We start from the raw sequence: 20,794 nt of genomic DNA on the forward strand, positions 1-20,794 counted from the left end.
CTGGCACCTACCACCATACCCCTTTCAAAGGAACTTTTGTCTTGCCCATTTACACTCCATATCACACCCTGCTCTGTTTCACCCGTCTTTGTGATTGTCTCCACCCAACTCCAGGTGTCGCAAATCTTCCCCATTATCCCCTGTGTATTTATACCTGTGTTCTCTGTTTGTCTGTTGCCAGTTCATTTTGATCATCAAACCTACCAGTGGTTTCCCCCTTGCTCCTGTTTTGTCTTGTCACACCCTGACTATAGAGAGCCTCTTATTCTCTGTTGGTTAGGTCGGGGTGTGACTAGGGTGGGTAATCTAGGTTGTTTTATTTCTATGTTGGCCTGGTATTGTTCCCAATCAGAGGCAGCTGTTTATAGTTGTCTCTGATTGGGGATCAAATGAAGGCAGCCATTTCCCCACTGTGTTTTGTGGGATCTTGTTTATGTGTAGTTACCTGTGAGCACTCCATAGCTTCACATATCATTTATTCTTTGTTTTTTGTGCGGTTCACTTATAATAATAAAATGTCGAACCGATTTCATGCTGTGCTTTGGTCCGAATGTTCTTAAGACGATCGTGACAGAAGATCCCAACACACCAGGACCAAGCAGCGTGCCCAGGAGGAGAAGATTCCTGGGCTTGGGAGGAAATAATGGGAGGACACGAAAGCCTTCCTTGGAAGCAGATGCAAGGAGAGAAGGGATGACAGCGACGACGCCGGGGTTTGCGACCACAACGAAAGCCCAAAGAACAGCCCCAAGAAAACATTTTTGGGGGCACACACGCGGTGGTCGGCGGAACCGAGTAGTGAACCAGAGCCAATCTGGGAGAAATTGGAGAAATTGGAGGAGAGTGAACGGTCCACGTTCCGGAACCTCCTGCGACGGTCCACGGTCCGGAACCTCCTGCGACGGTCAACGTTACGGAACCTCCTGCGACGGTCAACGTTACGGAACCTCCTGCGACGGTCAACGTTACGGAACCTCCTGCGACGGTCAACGTTACGGAACCTCCTGCGAAGGTCAATGTTACGGAACCTCCAGCGAGGGCCAACGGTCCGGAGCTTCCAGGCAAGGCGTCCAGTCCAGCTCCAGGGCAGGAGCCTTCCTCTGCGCCGTGTCCAGTCCAGACACGGTGTCCAGTCCCGCTCCAGGGCAGGAGCCTCCCTCTGCGCCAGTGCCCAGTCCTGGCACGGTGTCCAGTAATGCTCTATGGCAGGAGCCTTCCTCTGCGCCGGTGCCCAGTCCAGGCACAGCGTCCAGTCCAGCTCCAAGGCCGGAGCCTTCCTCTGCGCCAATGCCCAGTCCAGGCATGGTGTCCAGTCCCGCTCCAAGGCCGGAGCCTTCCTCTGCGCCGGTGCCCAGTCCAGGCACGGCGTCCTGTCCCGCTCCAATGCCGGAGCCTTCCTCTGCTTCAGTGCCCAGTCCAGGCACGGCGTCCAGTCCCGCTTCAAGGCCGGAGCCTTCCTCGGCGCCGGTGCCGTGGGTTCTTCGTTCCGGGTGCAGTGTTCAACCCTGCTCCATGGCCGGACCTGTGGGCTGGGCTGGGGCAAAGTCCCGCACCAGAGCTGCCACCGATGCTGGATCTGCGGGATGAGTGGGTTCTTCGTTCCGCGCCAGAGCGCCAACCACGCTAGATGCCCACAGCGCCCAAACCCAAGAATGTGAAGGATCTTGAAAGGATCTGCAAGGACCCTCCCCTATAGAGTTAGGTTTTGCGGCCGGAGTCTGCACCTTTTGGGGGGGGTACTGTCACGCCCTGACCATAGAGAGCCTTTTGTTCTCTATGTTGGTTTGGTCGGTGTGTGACTAGGGTGGGTAATCTAGGTTGTTTTATTTCTATGTTGGCTGGTATGGTTCATATTTAGGCAGCCATTTCCCCACTGTGTTTTGTGGAATCTTGTTTATGTGTAGTTGCCTGTGAGCACTCCATACAGTGGACTTCAAAATTACTGGCACCCCTGACTGGCAATGCACAAACAATACTTAAAAAAATGTAAACAATATAATTATAAAGAACTCAAAATACCAACATGTGAGAAATAGTGTACTATATTAATGTTTCAATGGAACCAACCAAAATCATTCAATTTAATACAAAATAAATGTAACCAAAATCAAGGTTTCGTAATTATTGGCACTCCTCATTTAGTACTTAGTGCAACCACCTCTGGCAAGGATAACAGCATGGAGTCTTTTCCTGTAATGTTTGACAAGGTTAAGGAACACATTTGGAGGGATTTTGGACCATTCCTCTATGCAGATCCTTTCAAGATCCTTCACATTCTTGGGTTTGCGCTTATGAACTGCCCTCTTCCACTCAGCCCACAGGTTTTCGATTGGATTGAGGTCCGGCAACTGAGATGGGCATGGCAAAACATTGATTTTGTTGTCGCTGAACCATTTCTGTGTGGATCCTGAGGTATGTTTTGGGTCATTGTCTTGTTGGAAAGTCCACCTACGGCCAAGTCCCAGCCTTCTGGCAAAGGTAACCAGATTGTCCGCCAAAATTGGCTGATACTTGGTAGAATTCATTATGGCATCAATCTTAACCAGTGCCCCTGGACCTCTGGAATTAAAACAGTCCCAAAACATCACTGATCCCTCTCCATATTTCACCGTGGGTATGAGGTGCCTCTCCTTGTATTGCATCTGTTTCAACGCCAAACATGCCGATGCTGTATCTGACCAAAACATTCAATTTTGGTCTCATCTGACCAGAGCACCTTCTTCCAGTCATAATTTAAATGACGTTTAGCAAAATCCAAGCGCTTGCGTCTGTGTCTTGGGGTCAGAAAGGACTTTCTTCTGGCAACCGATCCAAAGAGCCTGTGGATGTGGAGGTGGCGTCTGATGGTGCTTTTTGAAACCTGGTGACCCCAAGACGCCACCAAGGCCTGCAATTCCTTCACAGTGATTCTTGGGGATTTTATTGCTTCTCTCACCATCCTCCTCCCTAATCTGGGGGGCAAAATGCATTTGCATCCTCTACCCGTGAGGTTTAACTGTTCCATACAAAATACGATATACCATGTGTTGGTGTTACAGGGCAAGTACAGTATATTCCACCTAGTATCAGTCCTAAAAAATAACATACGAATACAGCAAGATGCACCATTCGTTAGTAGTAATTTCTATGCTCTATACTTGCTTTAACTAGCTGCTTACAGTGTCACATAAGCTTTGAAAGTTTGAGCAATCTACAATCTACAATATTCATTGCTGTTCAATGGAAATTTCAGTTCATTATACATAACAATTAATTCTTGCAGAAAATGTTCAATTGGCTGTAATCAATATTTTTTTAACTAACAATATTTGGCTTCAAAATATTTGAATAAGTTTCTCCAGCCAAATTCCTCTGCTTTTTAGCAAGTGACAGGGCTGTCATTTGACTGAAAAACGTCATTAAGGATTGTGGCTTAACGCTAATAAGTCTAAATCTAAATAAAAAGGTATAAAAATAAATGTTTGTCATTTAGCAGACACTCTTATCTAGAAAAACATACAGTTAAAGGTGCAATGATGAATGATATGATTTTTGAAGAAAATAATCTGTTAAACTTTGAGCTGATTTTTTTGGGCCCTGTGCCTTGTATTTGTATTTGTACTTACTCCGCAAAAAAAAAATCCTCTCACTGTCAACTATATTTATTTTCAGCAAACTTAACGTGTAAATATTTGTATAAACATAACAAGATTCAACAACTGAGACATAAAGCGAACAAGTTCCACAGACATGTGACTAACAGAAATGGAATAATGTGTCCCTGAATAAAGGGGGGAGGTCAAAATCAAAAGTAACAGTCAGTATCTGGTGTGGCCACCAGCTGCATTAATTAAGTACTGCAGTGCTTCTCCTCACCGACTGCACCAGATTTGCCAGTTCTTGCTGTGAGATGTTACCCCACACTTCCACCAAGGCACCTGCAAGTTCCCGGACATTTCTGGGGGGAATGGCCCTAGCCCTCACCCTCCGATCCAACAGGTCCCACACGTGCTCAATGGGATTGAGATCCGGGCTCTTCACTGGCCATGGCAGAACACGGACATTGCTGTCTTGCAGGAAATCACATACAGAACATACAGTATGGCTGGTGGCATTGTCAAGCTGAAGTGTCATGTCAGGATGAGCCTGCAGGAAGGGTACCACATGAGGGAGGAGGATGTCTTCCCAGTAACGCACAGTATTGCGATTAACTGTAATGACAACAAGCTCAATCCGATGATGCTGTGACACACCGCCCCAGACCATGACGGACCCTCCACCTCCAAATCGATCCCGCTCCAGAGTAACGCTTATTCCATCAACGATAAACACGAATTCGACCATCACCCCTGGTGAGACAAAACCGCGACTCGTCAGTGAAGAGCACTTTTTACCAGTCCTGTCTAGTCTGGCGACAGTGGGTTTGTGCCCATAGGCGACGTTGTTGCCGGTGATGTCTGGTGAGGACAACAGGCCTACAAGCCCTCAGCCCAGCCTCTTGCAGCCTATTGCGGACAGTCTGAGCACTGATGGAGGGATTCTGGTGTATCTTGGGCAGTTGTTGGGCAGTTGTTGTTGCCATCCTGTACCTGTCCTGCAGGTGGTCATGTTCGGATGTACCGACCCTGTGCAGGTGTTGTTACACGTGGTCTGCCACTGCGAGGATGATCAGCTGTCCATCCTGTCTCCCTGTTGCGCTGTCTTAGGCGTCTCACAGTATGAACATTGCAATGTATTGTCCTGACCTCTTGTGGCATGTCTTGTGGGGTATATGGGTGTCTGAACTGTGTGCCAGTAGTTTAGACAGACAGCTTGGTGAAATCTCTCATAAATAAAAGTCAATCACTCCTCCACTTTCAGCCAGGAGAGATTGGCATGCATATTTAATATTAGCTCTCTGTGTACATCCAAGGGCCAGCCGTTCTGCCCTGTTCGGAGCAAATTGCAATTTCCTAAGTCCTTTTTTGTGGCACCCGGCCACATGACTGAAAAGTAGTGAAGGTGCAACAAAACTAGGGCCTGTAGGACCAGCCTTGTTGATAGTGCAGTTAAGAAGGCAGAGCAGCGCTTTATTATGGACAGACTTCTCCCCATTTTAGCTACTACTGCATCAATATGTTTTGACCATGACAGTTTACAATCTAGTGTTACTCTAAGCAGTTTAGTCATCTCAACTTGCTCAATTTCCACATTATTTATTACAAGATTTAGTTGAGGTTTAGGGTTTAGTGAGTGTTTTGTTCCAAATACAATGCTTTTAGTTTTAGAAATATTTAGGGCTAACTTATTCCTAGCCACCCACTCTGAAACTAACTGCAGCTCTTTGTTGAGTGTTGCAGTCATTTCAGTCACTGTAGTAGCTTATATGTATAGCATTGAGTCATCCGTATACATAGAAACTCTGGCTTTACTCGAAGTCAGTGATATGTTGTTAGTAAAAATGGAAAAAAGCAAGGGCCTAAACAGATACCCTGGAGAATTCCTGATTCTAACTGGATTATATTTGATAGGCTTATGTTAAAGAACACCCTCTGTGTTCTGTTAGACAAGTAACTCTTCATCCACATTATAGCAGGGGGTGTAAAGCCTTAACACATGCGTTTTACCAGCAGCAAACTATGATCAATAATGTCAAAAGCTGCACTGAAGTCTAGCAAGACAGCCCCCACAATTATTTTATCATCAATTTCTCTCAGCCAATCATCAGTCATTTGTGTAAGATCTGTGTTGATTTGTGTTGAGCGTCCTTCCCTATAAGCATGCTGAAAATCTATTGTCAATTTGTTTACTTTTAAATACCATTGTACCTGGTCAAACACAATTTTTTCTAGAAGTTTACTAAGGGTTGGTAACAGGCTGATTGTTCGGCTATTTGAGCCAGTAAAGGGGGCTTTACTATTCTTGGGAAGCAGAATGACTTTAGCTTCCCTCCAGGCCTGAGGGCACACACTCTCTAGTTGGCTTAAATTGAAGATGTGGCAAATAGGAGTGGTAATATCGTTTGCTATTATCCTCAGTAATTTTCTATCTAGATTGTCAGACCCTGATGGCTTCTCATTGTCGTTAGACAATTATTTTTTCACCTTTTCCACACTGACTTTACGGAATTCAAAAGTACAAATCTTGTCTTTCATAATTTGGTCAGATATATTTGGATGTCAGCGTTTGTTGCTGGTGTGTCATCCCTAAGTTTGCTTATCTTGCCAATGAAAAAGTCATTAAAATTGTTTGCAATATCAGTGGGCTTTGTGATGAAGGATAAATGAAGGAGTCGAGTTGGCTTTTTTCACAAAAATTTAATTTAAGTTGCCCCAAATCTTTTTACCATCATTCTTTGTATAATTTATCTTTGTTTCATAGTGGTTTATTTTTCTTTCTATATTGTTTTATAAAGCCACATGATTTCTTAATTTGCATTACGTTTGCCAATCAGTTGGGCTGCCAGACTTAATTGCCATTCTGTTTGCCTCATCCCTCTCAACCATACAATTTTTCAATTCCTCATCAATCCAATGGGATTTAACAGTTTTTACAGTAATTTTCTTATTGGGTGTGTGCTTATTAATAACTGGAATAAGTAGTTTCATAAATGTGTCAAGTGCAGTGTCTGGTTGCTCCTTATTACACACCACAGACCAGCAAATATTCTTTACATCATCAACATATCATTCACTACAAAAGTTATTGTATGACCTCTTATACACTATATTAGGCCCAGCCTTTGGAACTTTGGTTTTCTGAGATATGGCTATTAAATTGTGATCACTACATCCTATGGATTTGGATATTGCTTTAAAACAAATATCTGCAGCATTAGTAAAAATGTGATCAGTATATGTCGATGATTTAATTCCTGTGCTGTTTGTAACTACCCTGGTAGGTTGACTGACAACCTGATCCAAGTTGCAGGCACTGGTTACAGTTTTAATTCCTGATAGCCAGTCAATATTTAAATCACCCAGAAAATATACTTCTCTGTTGATATCACATACATTATCAAGCATTTCACACATATTTTCCAGATACTGACTGTTAGCACTTGGTGGTCTATAGCAGCTTCCCACAAGAATGGGCTTTAAGTGAGGCAGATTAATCTGTAGCCATATTACTTCAACAGTATTTAACATTAGATTGTCTCTAAGCTTTACATGAATGTGGTTCTGAATATAGACCGAAACATCCTTTGACATTTCTGTCGTTTTGGTAGATGTTATCACTGTATCAAGTTTTTATCTAAGGGATTTTCACAGATCAGAAAATTAATGTCATCTGTTAGAAGCAAGTTACTGACTTCATGGACCTTGTTTCTTAGGCTACATATGTTAATATGGGCTATTTTTTTAGCACTTTTCTGGGTTGCTTGATTGTTTTTTATGTTTTACTGGGAAGCTTATCAGAGGTAGATTTATTCATGTTATTTACATTGGAGCTGATAGTGCAGAGTGAGCTGTATAAAGTGGTCTTCGTACTATTGCACACCGGCTCAGTGCTAAGAGTGTAACTCTGGTTTATAGGCTCATGATTACTGCTTGCAATAGCTGTAGGATAAACAGATGTATTCGTTGCAATTAGGGGAACATAAATTAAATTACTTCCATTGTGTTTGCCAATGCCCCTGAGATCATGTTCATTTGATGCAGCATTATGACGACTCATTGTCACAATGGTAGGGATTAACTGAGCTGGTCTTGAATCAATCATCTTAAATCCAGGAGCCAAGATGATTTGTATGGATTCAATCATTCCTGTAGAGTATCTTCTGTTTCCAGAAGGTGTCAAAGTGATCAATAAAAGTGACTCCAGCAGAGCTACAGTAGTCTTTTAGCTAGATGTGGAATGCCAGCAGTCTGCTGAATCTTTCACACCCGCGGCCCAACAGTGGTACTGGACCTGAAATTATTGGCCGTTTTTTGGAGTCTTTTAATGCTAAAATCAGTTCTTCCATTTTCAAATGTTCCCGAACAAGCCCTCCCGATGTCGTTTGACCCAACATGGACTTACGACAGAGTCAGCTCCCGGCATCTGTAGTAGAACAGTCGGAAGCAGCCTTGTTATGTCCTGTACTCGTGCTCCTGTGTAGCACAGGGTTTTTGCCTTGGGGACCGAGATATTTCTCACCATAGAACTGCCTATGATGACTCCTGTTGATGTTGAATGGGCCGGTCTCTCAGGCAGCCTCACGGTCAGGAACCCGAGGTAGACGCCACCAGAGGGAGACCGAGCCGAGGACGAAGACGCATGTACCTCCGGATCCGATCTTGATTGGGATGCCACCACGGATGAAGGTGCCGGAACCTCTGGATCCAGGGCGGCAAAGCTGTTTCTGGTCTGTGTCAGTTCCGGGCTCAACATCTCCATGAAGACCCCTGTTGCCAGAGGACGCCTTCTTCAACTTCCTCGGCGAGTGACGTACCTCCATGGCTGGTCGGTTGGGTCGAGATCAGCTTTGTACTCCAGGGAAGGAGGAGATCCCTTCGGGGATGGAACCCTGCCTAGCACCGGCCAGTCAGCTATGAAGAGCCGACACGGCAGCGAAACTTCCACCAGACCAGAGCGGCATCCAGCTACTGGGGTGGAAGAAAAATAAAAAGTAGGCGGGCGTGGGTTCCCCATTAGCTTATGTAGGTGTGCTACTTGCTTGTTAAGAGTAGCTACTTTGCTCCTGTAGTTCTCTGCAAGCAATCAGTTGCTACATTGAAAGTCAACGTGTTTCACATTGTCTCGGAACAAAGTAAAGTAAACGCAGCTCCAGCAATGTTGGAAACGTTCAATAGTGGCCTCCATTAGAGCCCGCAGAGCCAGCTAGGCTCTATACGGAATCTGGCAGGATCCCGAGACAGATAGCAGCGCTCACAGCAATTTAGCCCAACAGAGCTGCAGGATCCAAAATAAAATAAAAGTACATAAAACACTGTCAGCTTTTAAGGTCTTTAGTTCAGGATTCAGTTTCGACAGGTTTCAGTTTCCACGTTCGACAACATCCACATATGCCGTCATTCACTTGCAATAGGAAAAGTGAATGGGAAAATTAGTTTAAAGTTTCCTCACCTGTCTGTCTCTTTTACAAAAAAATGATGTAATTTTAGGCAAAAATTGTCAAAAGTCACACTGAAGTCTAACAAAAAAGCCCCCCCAACCTTTTTATCATCAATTTCTCTTTGCCAATCACCAGTCATTTGTGTAAGTGCTGTGCTTGTTGAATGTCCTTCCCCATAAGCGTGCTGAGTCTGTTGTCAATTGGTTCCCTGTGAAATAGCAGTGCATGTCAGCAGTGTATGTCAGAGCAAAAAAAAAGGCAATAGGTCGAAGGAATTGTCCGTAGAGCTCTGAGACAGGATTGTGTAAAGGCACAGATCATGGGAAGGGTACCATTGAAGGTCCACAAGAACACTATGGCCTCCATCATTCTTAAAACTTCTTATGGCTGGGGGGCAGTATAGAGTAGCTTGGATGAATAAGGTGCCCAGAGTAAACTGCCTGCTACTCAGGCCCAGAAGCTAAGATATGCATATTATTATTAGATTTTGATAGAAATCAGTCTGACGTTTCTAAAACTGTTTGAATGATGTCTGTGAGTATAACAGAACTCATATGGCAGGCAAAAACCTGAGAAAAAATCCAACCAGGAAGTGGGTATTCTGAGGTTTGTAGTTTTTAATCTCATTGCCTATCGAATATCCAGTGTCTATGGGATCATATTGAACTTCCTAAGGCTTCCACTAGATGTCAACAGTCTTTAGAACCTTGTTTCAGGCTTCTACTGTGAAGGAGGAGGGAATGAGAGCTCTTTCAGTCAGGTGTCTACCATGAGCTGATCATGTGCGCTCCCGTGAGAGGTAGCTGCGTTCCATTGCATTTCTAAAGACAAAGGAATTCTCCGGTTGGAACATTATTGTAGATCTATATTAAAAACATCCTAAAGATTGATTCTATACATAGTTTGACATGTTTCCAAGGACTGTAACGGAACTTTTTGACTTTTCATCTGGAACTAGTGATCGCGACTCATGAATTTGGATTTGTGAACTAAATGCATGAACAACAAGGAGGTATTTGGACATAAATTATGGACTTTATCGAACAAAACAAACATTTATTGTGGAACTGGGATTCCTGGGAGTGCGTTCTGATGAAGATCATCAAAGGTAAGTGAATATTTATAATGCTATTTATGACTAATGTTGACTCCACAACATGGCGGATATCTATATGGCTTGTTTTTGTGTCTGAGCGCTGTACACAGATTATTGCATGGTGTGCTTTTTCGTAAAGTTTTTTTGAAATCTGACACAGCAGTTGCATTGAGCTTACTTGAGACGCAGATGTCCCACCTAGAGCTCTGGAAATGCAAATGCGCTACGCTACACGCTAATAGTATTAGTTAAAACGCAAACGTTCATTAAAATACACATGCTTGGTATTGAAATAAAGCTACAGTCATTGTGAATCTAGCCACCGAGTCAGATTTTTAAAATGCTTTTCGGCGAAAGCATGAGAAGCTATTATCTGATAGCATGCAACACCCCAAAAGACCCGTAGGGGATGTAAACAAAAGAATTAGCATAGTCGGCGCTTAAAATATAAAACATTAATTACCTTTGACCATCTTCTTTCTTGGCACACCTTGATGTTCCATAATCAATACTGGGTCTTTTTTTGGATTAAATCGGTCCATATATAGCCTAGATATCGATCTATGAAGACTGTGTGATAAACGGAAAAAAATAGCGTTTCATAACGTAACGTCATTTTTTAAAAGTTAAAAATTCGACGATAAACTTTCACAAACACTTCGAAATACCTTTCTAATGCAACTTTAGGTATAACTACACGTTAATAAGCTATAAAAATCATCAGGAGGCGATGTAAATTCGATAGTTGGTCGTGTGGAAAAATGTCCGGAAAAACACAGAGACAATGCCTCGGGTTGGTGGTCGGAGGGAATCGGTTCCCTTTGGTCGGATCTACCAAGAATCAAATCAGAATCAAATGAGGAGACTCTATACATCCTGTGGAAGCTGTAGGTACTGCAAGCTCGGCCTCATTTAATACGGTTCACCTTTAACAATTCCTGGGAGTGGCGCATGGATATTTTTTTCCATCTCCAGTGATCAGATTTTCCTGCGCTTTTCGATGAAACAGACGTTCTGTTATAGTCACAGCCGTGATTTAAACAGTTTTGGAAACGTCTGAGTGTTTTCTATCCACACATACTAATCATATGCATATACTATATTCCTGGCCTGAGTAGCAGGACGCCAAAATGTTGCGCGATTTTTAACAGAATTTCCGAAAAAGTAGGGGGGAGGCTTAACAGGTTGAGAAGTGGATCTATAATTCCATGTGCAACACTTTAATCTTTTATCAATGTTTATTATGAGTATTTCTGTAAATTGATGTGGCTCTCTGCAAATCACCTGATGTTTTGGAACTACTGAACATAACGCACCAATGTAAACTGAGGTTTTTGGATATAAATATGAACTTTATCGAACAAAACATACATGCATTGTGTAACAGGAAGTCGTATGAGTGTCATCTGATGAAGATCATCAAAGGTTAGTGATTCATTTTATCTCTATTTGTGCTTTTTGTGAATCCTCTATTTGGCTGGAAAAATGGCTGTGTTTTTCTGTGACTGGGCACTCACCTGACATAATCGTTTGGTGTGCTTTTACCGTAAAGCCTATTTGAAATCGGACACTTTGGTGGGATTAACAACGAGTTTATCTTTAAAATGGTGTAAAATACTTGTATGTTTGAGGAATTTTAGTTATGAGAGTTCTGTTGTTTGAGTTTGGCGCCCTGCACTTTCACTGGCTGTTGTCATATCGATCCCAGTAGTGGGATCTAAGCCATAAGAAGTTTTAAATTGAAGAAGTTTGGAACCATCAAGACTCTTCCAAGAGCTGGCCACACGGCCAAACTGAGCAATCGAGGGAGAAGGGCCTTGGTCAGGGAGGTGACCAAGAACCCGATGGTCACTCTGACAGAGTTCTAGAGTTCCTCTGTAGAGATGGGAGAACCTTCCAGAAGGACAAATATCTCTGCAGCACTCCACCAAACAGGCCTTTATGGTAGAGTGGCCAGATGGAAGCCACTCCTCAAAAAAAGGCACATGACAGCCCACTTGGAGTTTTCCAAAGGGCACATAAAGCACTCTCAGACCATGATAAACAAGATTCTCTTTTCTGATGAGACCAATATTGGACTCTTTGGACTGAATGCCAAGCGTCACGTCTGGAGGAAACCTGCACCATCCCTATGGTGAAGCATGGTGGTGGCAGGATCATGCTGTGGGGATGTTTTTCAGCAGAAATCAACTGGGAGACTAGTCAGGATCGAGGCAGAGATGAACATAAAAAAGTACAGAGATCAATGACCTCAGACTGGGGCGAAGGTTCACCTTCGGGACAAGTCTCTGAATGTCCTTGATTGGCCCAACCAGATCCCGGACTCGAACCTGATCGAACATCTCTGGAGAGACCTGAACAAATCTGTGCAGCTACGCTCCTCATCCAACCTGACAGAGCTTGAGAGGATCTGCAGAGAAGAATTGGAGAAACAGATGTGCCAAACTTGTAGCTTCATATCCAAGAAGTCTTATGTAAAAAAAAATGTTTTTATAAATTAGCAAGCATTTCTAAAAACCTGTTTTTCCTTTGTCATTGTGGGGTATTCTGTGTAGATTGATTAGGGGAAAAAACGATTTAATCAATTTTAGAATAAGACTGTAGCGTAACACAATGTAAAAAGGTCAAGGGGTCTGAATACTGTCTATCAGCATTCATGCACTGTATATCATTCCTGTAAGACAAAAAAATGAAGACATGGGACATTGCACAAGCCCTGCGCTTTTAATATGGTTGTGTTCCTATGGGATTTTGTGTATGTTTAGAGCGCCACCATTGGAACGGTATTTGGTTAAATGTTATTTCAAACCTAGACTTTCAAATCTCTTAATCCCCAACATGGAGAAAATTGGGGGGACACCTCCCAAAATCTAAAAAAAAAAAACGGTGAATATTGTGTTTGTAGGAGGGTAGTTTACAATATTATACGTTGTTGATCAAATGCCACCAGAGGGTGTCAGAGTTTAAGATAACTCCTAAATTCCCTATGAGCTTAGTTCAGCTGTCTACCCCATCAGACCCCAAATATAAGCTTGTTTTACTCCAATGTTTGTAAACAAAGTACATGTAAACAAACACTATACAGCCTCAAAATATGGTTAAAACGATCATTTTGATATCATGGATGGTCAGTCCTTGCATCCTTAGCTCTGTCTATAAATTTGAGGATGGTTACATTGTTTTTTCCTGCTCCCATCACACGTTTTGGCTCACACAAGCCTTGGCTTGTGCAAGGCTACTTGTGTTATGTGTTATAGATCAAATTAAGTTTTACCGGTATAAAGAATACTTTTCATTTGCTGAACCACTAGCATCTTAAAACTACAGTCCATTCCATTTCTGATATTTACTCACATCAAATCAAATTGTATTGGTCACATACACATGGTTAGCAGATGTTATTGCGAATATAGCAAAATGCTTGTGATTCTAGTTCTGACAGTGCAGCAATATCAACAAGTAATCTAACAATTCCACAACTACCTAATGCACACAAATCTAAGTAAATGGATGGAATAAGAATATGTACATACTGTATGTATTGTTTACCACCAACAAGAATTTAAACAATGTACAAAAAGGTTAAAAAAGTGTTTGACATGGACTGTCAGTCCTATGAATATGAATGTCTATGAATTTGAGGGGTTACATCTCCCAATGTTAGGGACCTTATTTTTTTGTTTTTCGAATAACAGACTAGTTTTACCTGTCCCGTAATAGCCATTACCTTCTTTATTAACATTAATATGTTCTTTTTTCATGGTGGACTCTTCTGACTTCACCACCTTGACAGGGTTCTCGGATTCATCGTCTGAAAACAAAGGCAATGCAATATTAGATAATGGATTAATTCAGTTTCACGGCAGTAATTACTTGCTTCTATGCTAAGCCATTGCATGGGTTGTTAGAATACATCCAACTTAGTGCAACATGATACTGTACTCCACAGCAAAGCACTCAGGAAATTTAAGCACTTGAACTTAAATTATGTGTTTAATGTTCTTAAGGGGCACTTCATTCAAAAACATTTTATATTTCTTGGCAGTCCACCGTTCCGTTGTCTTATGGCTAGGGTTTCCACTAGCGGCACCCCTGACAACATTCCGCTGAAAAGGCAGCACGCGAAAAACAAAAACATTTTTTTTTAAATACGTAACTTTCACACATTAACAAGTCCAATACACCAAATGAAAGATAAACTTCTTGTTAATCTACCCATCCTGTCTGATTTCAAAAAAGGCTTTACAGCGAAAGCACAACATATGATTATGTTAGGTCAGAGCCAATTTACAAAAAAACAGAAAAAAAGCAGAAATAGATAAAATTAATCACTAACCTTTGATCTTCATCAGATGACACTCATAGGACATCATGTTACACAATACATGCATGTTTTGTTCAATAAAGTTCATATTTACATCCAAAAATCTCAGTTTACATTGGCGCGTTACGTGCAGTAATGTTTTGCTTCCAAAACATCCGGTGATTTTGCAGAGAGCCACATCAATTTCCAGAAATACTCATAATAAACAATGATAAAAGATACAAGTTTTATTCACAGAATTAAAGAGACTTCTCCAACCTGTTTGGGATAGGGAGAAGCATTTTCAAGTTTGGATGAAAAGCATGCCCAGAGTAAAGTGCCTGCTTCTCAGTCCCAGTTGCTAAGATATGCATATTATTAGTAGATTTGGATAGAAAACACTCTGAAGTTTCTAAAACGGTTTGAATGATGTCTGTGAGTATAACAGAACTCATATGGCAGGCAAAAACCAGAGAAACATCCAACCAGGAAGTGGGAAATCTGAGGTTTGTAGTTTTTCAAAGCTTGGCCTATCAAATACACAGTGTCTATGGGGTCATATTGCCCTTCCTAAGGTTTCCACTAGATGTCAACCGTCTTTAGAAACTTGTTTGAGGCTTCTACTGTAAAGGAGGGACTCATAAGGGCTGTTTCAGTCAGTGGTCTGGCAGAGTGCCACAGGCTCGTGATGCTCGTTCACGTGAGAGATAGCTCCCGTTCCCGTTCCATCTTCAATATTATTGAAGATTTATGTTAAAAACTTTCTAAAGATTGATTCTATACATCGTTTGACATGTTTCTACGGACTGTAACGGAAATTTTGGACTTTGTCTGGACCTAGCGATCGCGCCTCATGAAGATGGATTACGGGGCTGAACGCGCTAACAACAAGTAGCTATTTGGACATAAATGATTAACTTAATCGAACAAATCAAACATTTTTTGTGGAACTGGGATTCTTGGGAGTGCATTCTGATGATCATCAAAGGTAAGTGAATATTTATAATGCTATTTCTGACAAATGTTGACTCCAACAATGCAGATATGTCTTTGGCTGGATTGGGCTCTGAGAGCTGTACTCAGATTATTTCATGGTATGCTTTTTCTGTAAAAGAAAATTGAAATCTGACACAGCGGTTGCATTAAAAAGGGGCAATTCATTCAAAAAACATTTTATATTTCTTGGTAGTCCACCGTTACGTTGTGTATTATTGTGTATCAGATAATGGGTTCAGTTTATCATGTAAATTACGACTTACATTTTTGCAAAGCCATGGAGGGTTCTTGAAGACAAAACATGAAACTGCCACTGAACTTCGTGTTAGGTGTAACATGGTACCACAGAGAAACATTCGGGAAATGTCACTTTTTAAAGTACTGTAATTTAAAGCAAGAATCCATAGGTCATTGGCTACCCTATGTTGCCCCACTTCTTGTGTAGGGTTTTCACTTTGAACGAAAAAAAGAGGGTTGAGCCCTGAGCCACCTTGGGCTGGCCTTCTGGGCAAGGTGTGTTAAATCCAGCATACTCAAATGTCCCTGCTGCCATGGTCCCGGAATTGAAAGTCACTTGCAAGCAAGTTAAAGTTATAGCTGCCAAAAACAAACACAGAGCAGACAAAGCGGACAAACTAGTGAACTTGTTTACAAATAAACTGTCCTTGTAGCAGGGACAAAAATAAACAAGCATTGTTCTTGGATCTGAATAAACTCTACCCCAAAAGAGAAAAATAATCCGGAAAAGACTGCAAAGTTTACGTTGAAATTAATTTTGAAAGGTGGAAGAGTGACGCTGAAAGGGCAACCGCTCTAATAGACTGGTAGGTAAGTGTTTGGTTGTGTTTTTAGCCTGCTAGCCTTAGTGTGTTCAAAGTTCAAGCCAGCTAATACAGCTACTTAGCCAGCAAGCTAACATCTTCTGTATTCAGAATGTTTTGTACTCAAAGGAATGTAACGACAGCATCATGTAGCTATACTACAGAATTCACAAAGATGCCCAATGCCTTTAAACTACACGGACAAAAAATGTAAACGCAACATGCAACAATTTCAAAGATTTTACTGAGATAGAGTTCATATAAGGAAATAGATGCACTATATATATATATATATATATATATATATATATAAATAAAAGTACACTACCAGTCAAAAGTTTGGACACTCCTACTCATTCCAGGGTTTTCTTTATTTTTACAATTTTCTACATTGTAGAATAATAGTGAATACATCAAAACTATGAAATTACACATATGGAATCACGTAGTAACCAAAAAAGTGTTAAGCAAATCAAAATATGATTTATATTTGAGATTCTTCAAAGTAGCCTTGATGACAGCTTTGCACACTCTTGGCATATAATGCAAAGGATGGCTTGGACCTGTTGGATGGAGGAAACAAAGTCAACCATTGAAGATGACAAACATCCTAACCCTTCAGCTACACTACATGCGTTGTCATCAGCATTGTCAATGTGACGTTCTAACCTACTACATAAGAAACCAACCACATCAAATTTATTTCTCATTATTTAAATTAAATATGGAATGAACATGCAAAACAACCATTAAACATTTAACTTCTGTAGCAGGGCCATAAGTATATATTGAGGTCATATCGGCTCTGATTACCTACTAGTAGGGGGTGAAAGGTGGGAAAGCCATGGCAACGCATGTAATGTAGTTGAAGGGTTAGGATGTTCGTCATCATCTATGTCCAAGTTCTCCTGTGCATTATAGGTTGATATTGGGAAAAAATGTAACAAATTGTTAATTTAATAGTACACGGTACAATGCAATGTCATATTCCTGTATACACCCCACAGTATCCCGTGTATATGCCAAATAAATGTTGATTTGATAACATAATATTGATGGAATATCAAATCAAATTGTATTTGTCACATACGACCTTACAGTGAAAAGCTTACTTACAAGCCTTTAACCAACAATGCAGTTTTAAGAAAATATCTATTTAAAAAAAGTAAGAGATAAAAATAACAAATAATTAAAGTGCAGCAGTAAAACAACAATAGCGGGCTATTGATAACAATTAATATTAGTACTTTATAGTGTGAACGAAGGCACCGCTGATGAATTCAACCTCATCTTCTTTAATGCTCTCCAGGGTTGTGAATCACCATCAATATTTTGACTACAGCTAAATGGGGGAGGGGGGTTTACCACCAAATAAGTCAGTATCACAACAGTGTCCTTTACTTACTGAGTATGTGGTGTTGTGCAAGTGCAAAGTGCTATTACTTGTTGGCTCATATTTCATGCAGATTAGCCATTGTTATTTGACTGGATATTAATTTAATTTGTTCTGGTGGGTAGTTCTACACCAGGTAGAAATCAATGCTGTATATAGGCAGACAATGTGCTAAACAGGCAATCATAGCTAATTATTTTGGTCGATTACCAACAAAATAATGAAAGAGTCACAAAGTGTAACAAAAAATGCATACAGTATTTCTTACCTCTCCTCCTGTGTTGGGGTTTGCACAACCACAACTTGTACAGCCTCCGGTTCCCTCTAAATCAGATTTTCTTCACCAGTATCTCCCTGAGAATAGCTAGTGGTGGTCCTGTGCCAGAAATGCTGTCAACCACCAACTCACAAACATTATCATGTCAACAATCTGCATATCTAGCTATAGCCAGCTAACATTAGCTAGTTAAAAGAAAGGCATTTGGCATCTTGTGGGGTTCATGCACTGTAGCTACATGATGCAATTGTTAGATTCCTTTGAGTACAAAACAGTCAGAATACAGAAGATGTTAGCTAGCTAGCTAAGTAGCCATATTAGCTAGCATGAACATTGAACACACTAAGGTTAGCAGCGAAACTAGCTAGCAGGCTAAAAACGCTACCAAACACTTACCTACCAGTCCATGAGAATGGTGGCCATTTTGGTATCACTCCTCCACCTTTCAAAATTCATTCCAATGTTTATCCGGCTTGGGCATGAGCCATATTTTTCTTGCTTCTTTTTATCTTTTGGGGATCGAGTTGATTCAGAACGGAGAACGATACTTGTTTCTTTTGTCCCTGCTACAAGGGCAGTTTATCTGCAAACACGTTATCTAGCTTGTTGACTTTGTCTGCTCTGTGTTTGTTTCTGGTGGCTGTAAAGTTAGCTAGCTTGCAAGTTCGGGCCATGGCACCAGGGTCATTCGAGTAGGCAGGATTTAACAAAAATATGTTTGTTTTTTGCTCCCGAGTGGCACAGCGGTCTAAGGCACTGCATCTCAGTGCAAGAGGTGACACTACAGTCCCTGGTTTGAAGCCAGGCTGTATCACATCCGGCCATGATTGGGAGTTCAATAGGGCGGTGCACAATTGGCCCAGAGTCGTCCTGGTTTGGCTGTCATTGTAAATAAGAATTTGTTCCAAACTGACTTGCCTAGTTAAATAAAGGTTACATTTTATTTAAAAAATTAAAAACCTTGCGCAGAAGGCCAGTCCAAGGCAGCTCCGGGCTCAATGCCCTTGTTTTCGTTTGATGTAAAAACACGACACAAGAAGTCAAGGCAGCACAGGGTCACTCACGACCTGCGCCTTCCTGCTTTTAATGACATGCTCAATGGGGTTACAAAGAAATGTAACAAAAAATAACAGTGGCATACCAGATTTCCAAAGAGTTGACTGAACATCCTTCTTTGTCTCCTTCCCCTTTTTGTCCACCTTCTTTTTGGGTTCCACCACAACTTTAATTAAAGCGTGATTGAGTCATGTTAATAAACTTTCCAGTTTCTATCTAGAAATTAAAATATTTGTGTCATGTATTGTACACTAACATAAAATATATGATATATTTTAAATCCAAAGTTACCCAAATATACATAACTCACATGCTTGACATTTTACTTTGACTGTATAAGTTATCACTTAGCCTACAAACCCCACAGATTTGACATTTCACAGGAATAAACAAAGTAGGCTATACCTTTCTTGTTGAAAAAGTCGTGGATGACTTTCTTCTTCAAATGTTTTGTCTCCTTTTTCATCTCTTTCTCCTCTCTGGCAGTCTTCTTTTTTGGCTCTTCTTCTAAATGTAGTGATAACATACATTTTTGAGTAACATTGTCATTGGATCCCTGAAACTTCTCAAGTTAACTTTTTGACACTAGATCATACAGATTCTATGTAAATGTCATGGGCTCCTGAGTGGCGCAGCGGTCTAGCACTGCATCTGATTGCTAGAGGTGTCACTACAGACACCCTGGTTTGAATCCAGGCTGTATGACAAACGGCTGTGATTGGGAGTCCCATAGGGGGGTGCACAATTGGCCCAGCATTGTCTACATTTGGCTGGTGTAGGCTGTCATTGTAAATAAGAATTTGTTGTTAACTGACTTGCCTAGTTAAATAAAGGTTCAATTTTAAAAAGTTATGACATATTGGGGAAAGGGGGGACAATGTTTTTGCATGCTTTTGCATAGTCACTAGAAAGTTCTTCATAATTTCACTACAATGAAATATGAACAGAAAGTTGTAATGAGCTGCAGTTATCTTGCAATTTGTTATTCTACCACTAAGTGTGAGCGGTATAATTGGTATTGAACAACAACAGTGCTTTACAACAGTTGAAAGGTCATGTAAACAATAAACTTTAATAAATGATAAATAAAAAATGAATAGCACAAGCTAGCTGTTCCTTAAGAGTATGCTTTCTTATTGAAACGTGACGAACATTACAGTGCCTTCAGAAAGTATTTACACCCCTCAACTTTTTTCACAGTTTGTTGTGTTACAGCTTTAAATTTCAAATGGATTACATTTAGATTTCTCTTCACTGGCCTACACACAATACCCCATCATTTCAAAGTGGAATTCTTTTACAAATTCATAAAAAATTAAAAGCTGAAATATCTGGAGTCACTAAGTATTCAACCCCGTTGTTATGGCAAGCCAAATTAAGTTCAGTAGTATAAAGTCACATAATAAGTTACATGGACTCGCTCTGTGTGCAATAATAGTGTTGAACATTACTTTTTTATCACACACATACAATTATCTGTAAGGTCCCTCAGTTTTTCCAGTGCCTCGCAAAAAGGGCACTTATTGGTGGATTGGTTAAAAAACAAGAAAAAAAAGACATTGACTATCCCTTTGAGCATAGTGAAGTTATTAATTACACTTTGGATGGTGATCAATACACTCAGGCTCCTCAGAAACAGGTGTCCTTCCTAACTCAGTTGCCAGAGTGGAAGGAAACCGCTCAGGGGTTTCACCACGAGGCCAATGATGCCTTTAATAGGAGATAGGAGAAAACTAAGGATAGAGCAACATTGTAATTACTCCACAATACTAATTGTGGAGTAATTTACAGAATGAAAAGAAAAAGAAAATATTCTAAAACATGCATCCTGCAACA

The 20,794-nt window shown here is 41.0% G+C and overlaps 1 protein-coding gene and 1 long non-coding RNA gene across 3 annotated transcripts in view; both read right to left on the minus strand.

Moving 5' to 3' along the window:
* si:ch211-266g18.10 (titin) overlaps positions 1–20,794 on the minus strand; it is a 156,254-nt gene that overhangs the window by 83,908 nt on the left and 51,552 nt on the right. The window contains exons 16-18 of the mRNA XM_042330732.1: positions 19,364–19,465; positions 19,044–19,124; positions 13,840–13,923 (exon numbers count right to left, since the gene is read on the minus strand). Coding sequence (XP_042186666.1) covers positions 13,840–13,923; positions 19,044–19,124; positions 19,364–19,465 — 267 coding nt within the window. The remainder of the gene's footprint in view (positions 1–13,839; positions 13,924–19,043; positions 19,125–19,363; positions 19,466–20,794) is intronic.
* Positions 16,702–18,678, minus strand: LOC112263445. 2 transcript variants are annotated; one of them, XR_002955495.2, is made up of 4 exons: positions 18,299–18,678; positions 17,894–18,001; positions 17,050–17,140; positions 16,702–16,795 (listed from the first exon to the last, which is right to left on the minus strand). It is a non-coding gene; the product is annotated as an uncharacterized LOC112263445 (long non-coding RNA). The 2 variants fall into 2 exon arrangements; XR_002955496.2 differs by having other exon boundaries at positions 17,046–17,140.

The sequence above is a fragment of the Oncorhynchus tshawytscha genome, linkage group LG12, assembly GCF_018296145.1.
Source record: "Oncorhynchus tshawytscha isolate Ot180627B linkage group LG12, Otsh_v2.0, whole genome shotgun sequence".
Lineage (NCBI taxonomy): Eukaryota > Metazoa > Chordata > Actinopteri > Salmoniformes > Salmonidae > Oncorhynchus > Oncorhynchus tshawytscha.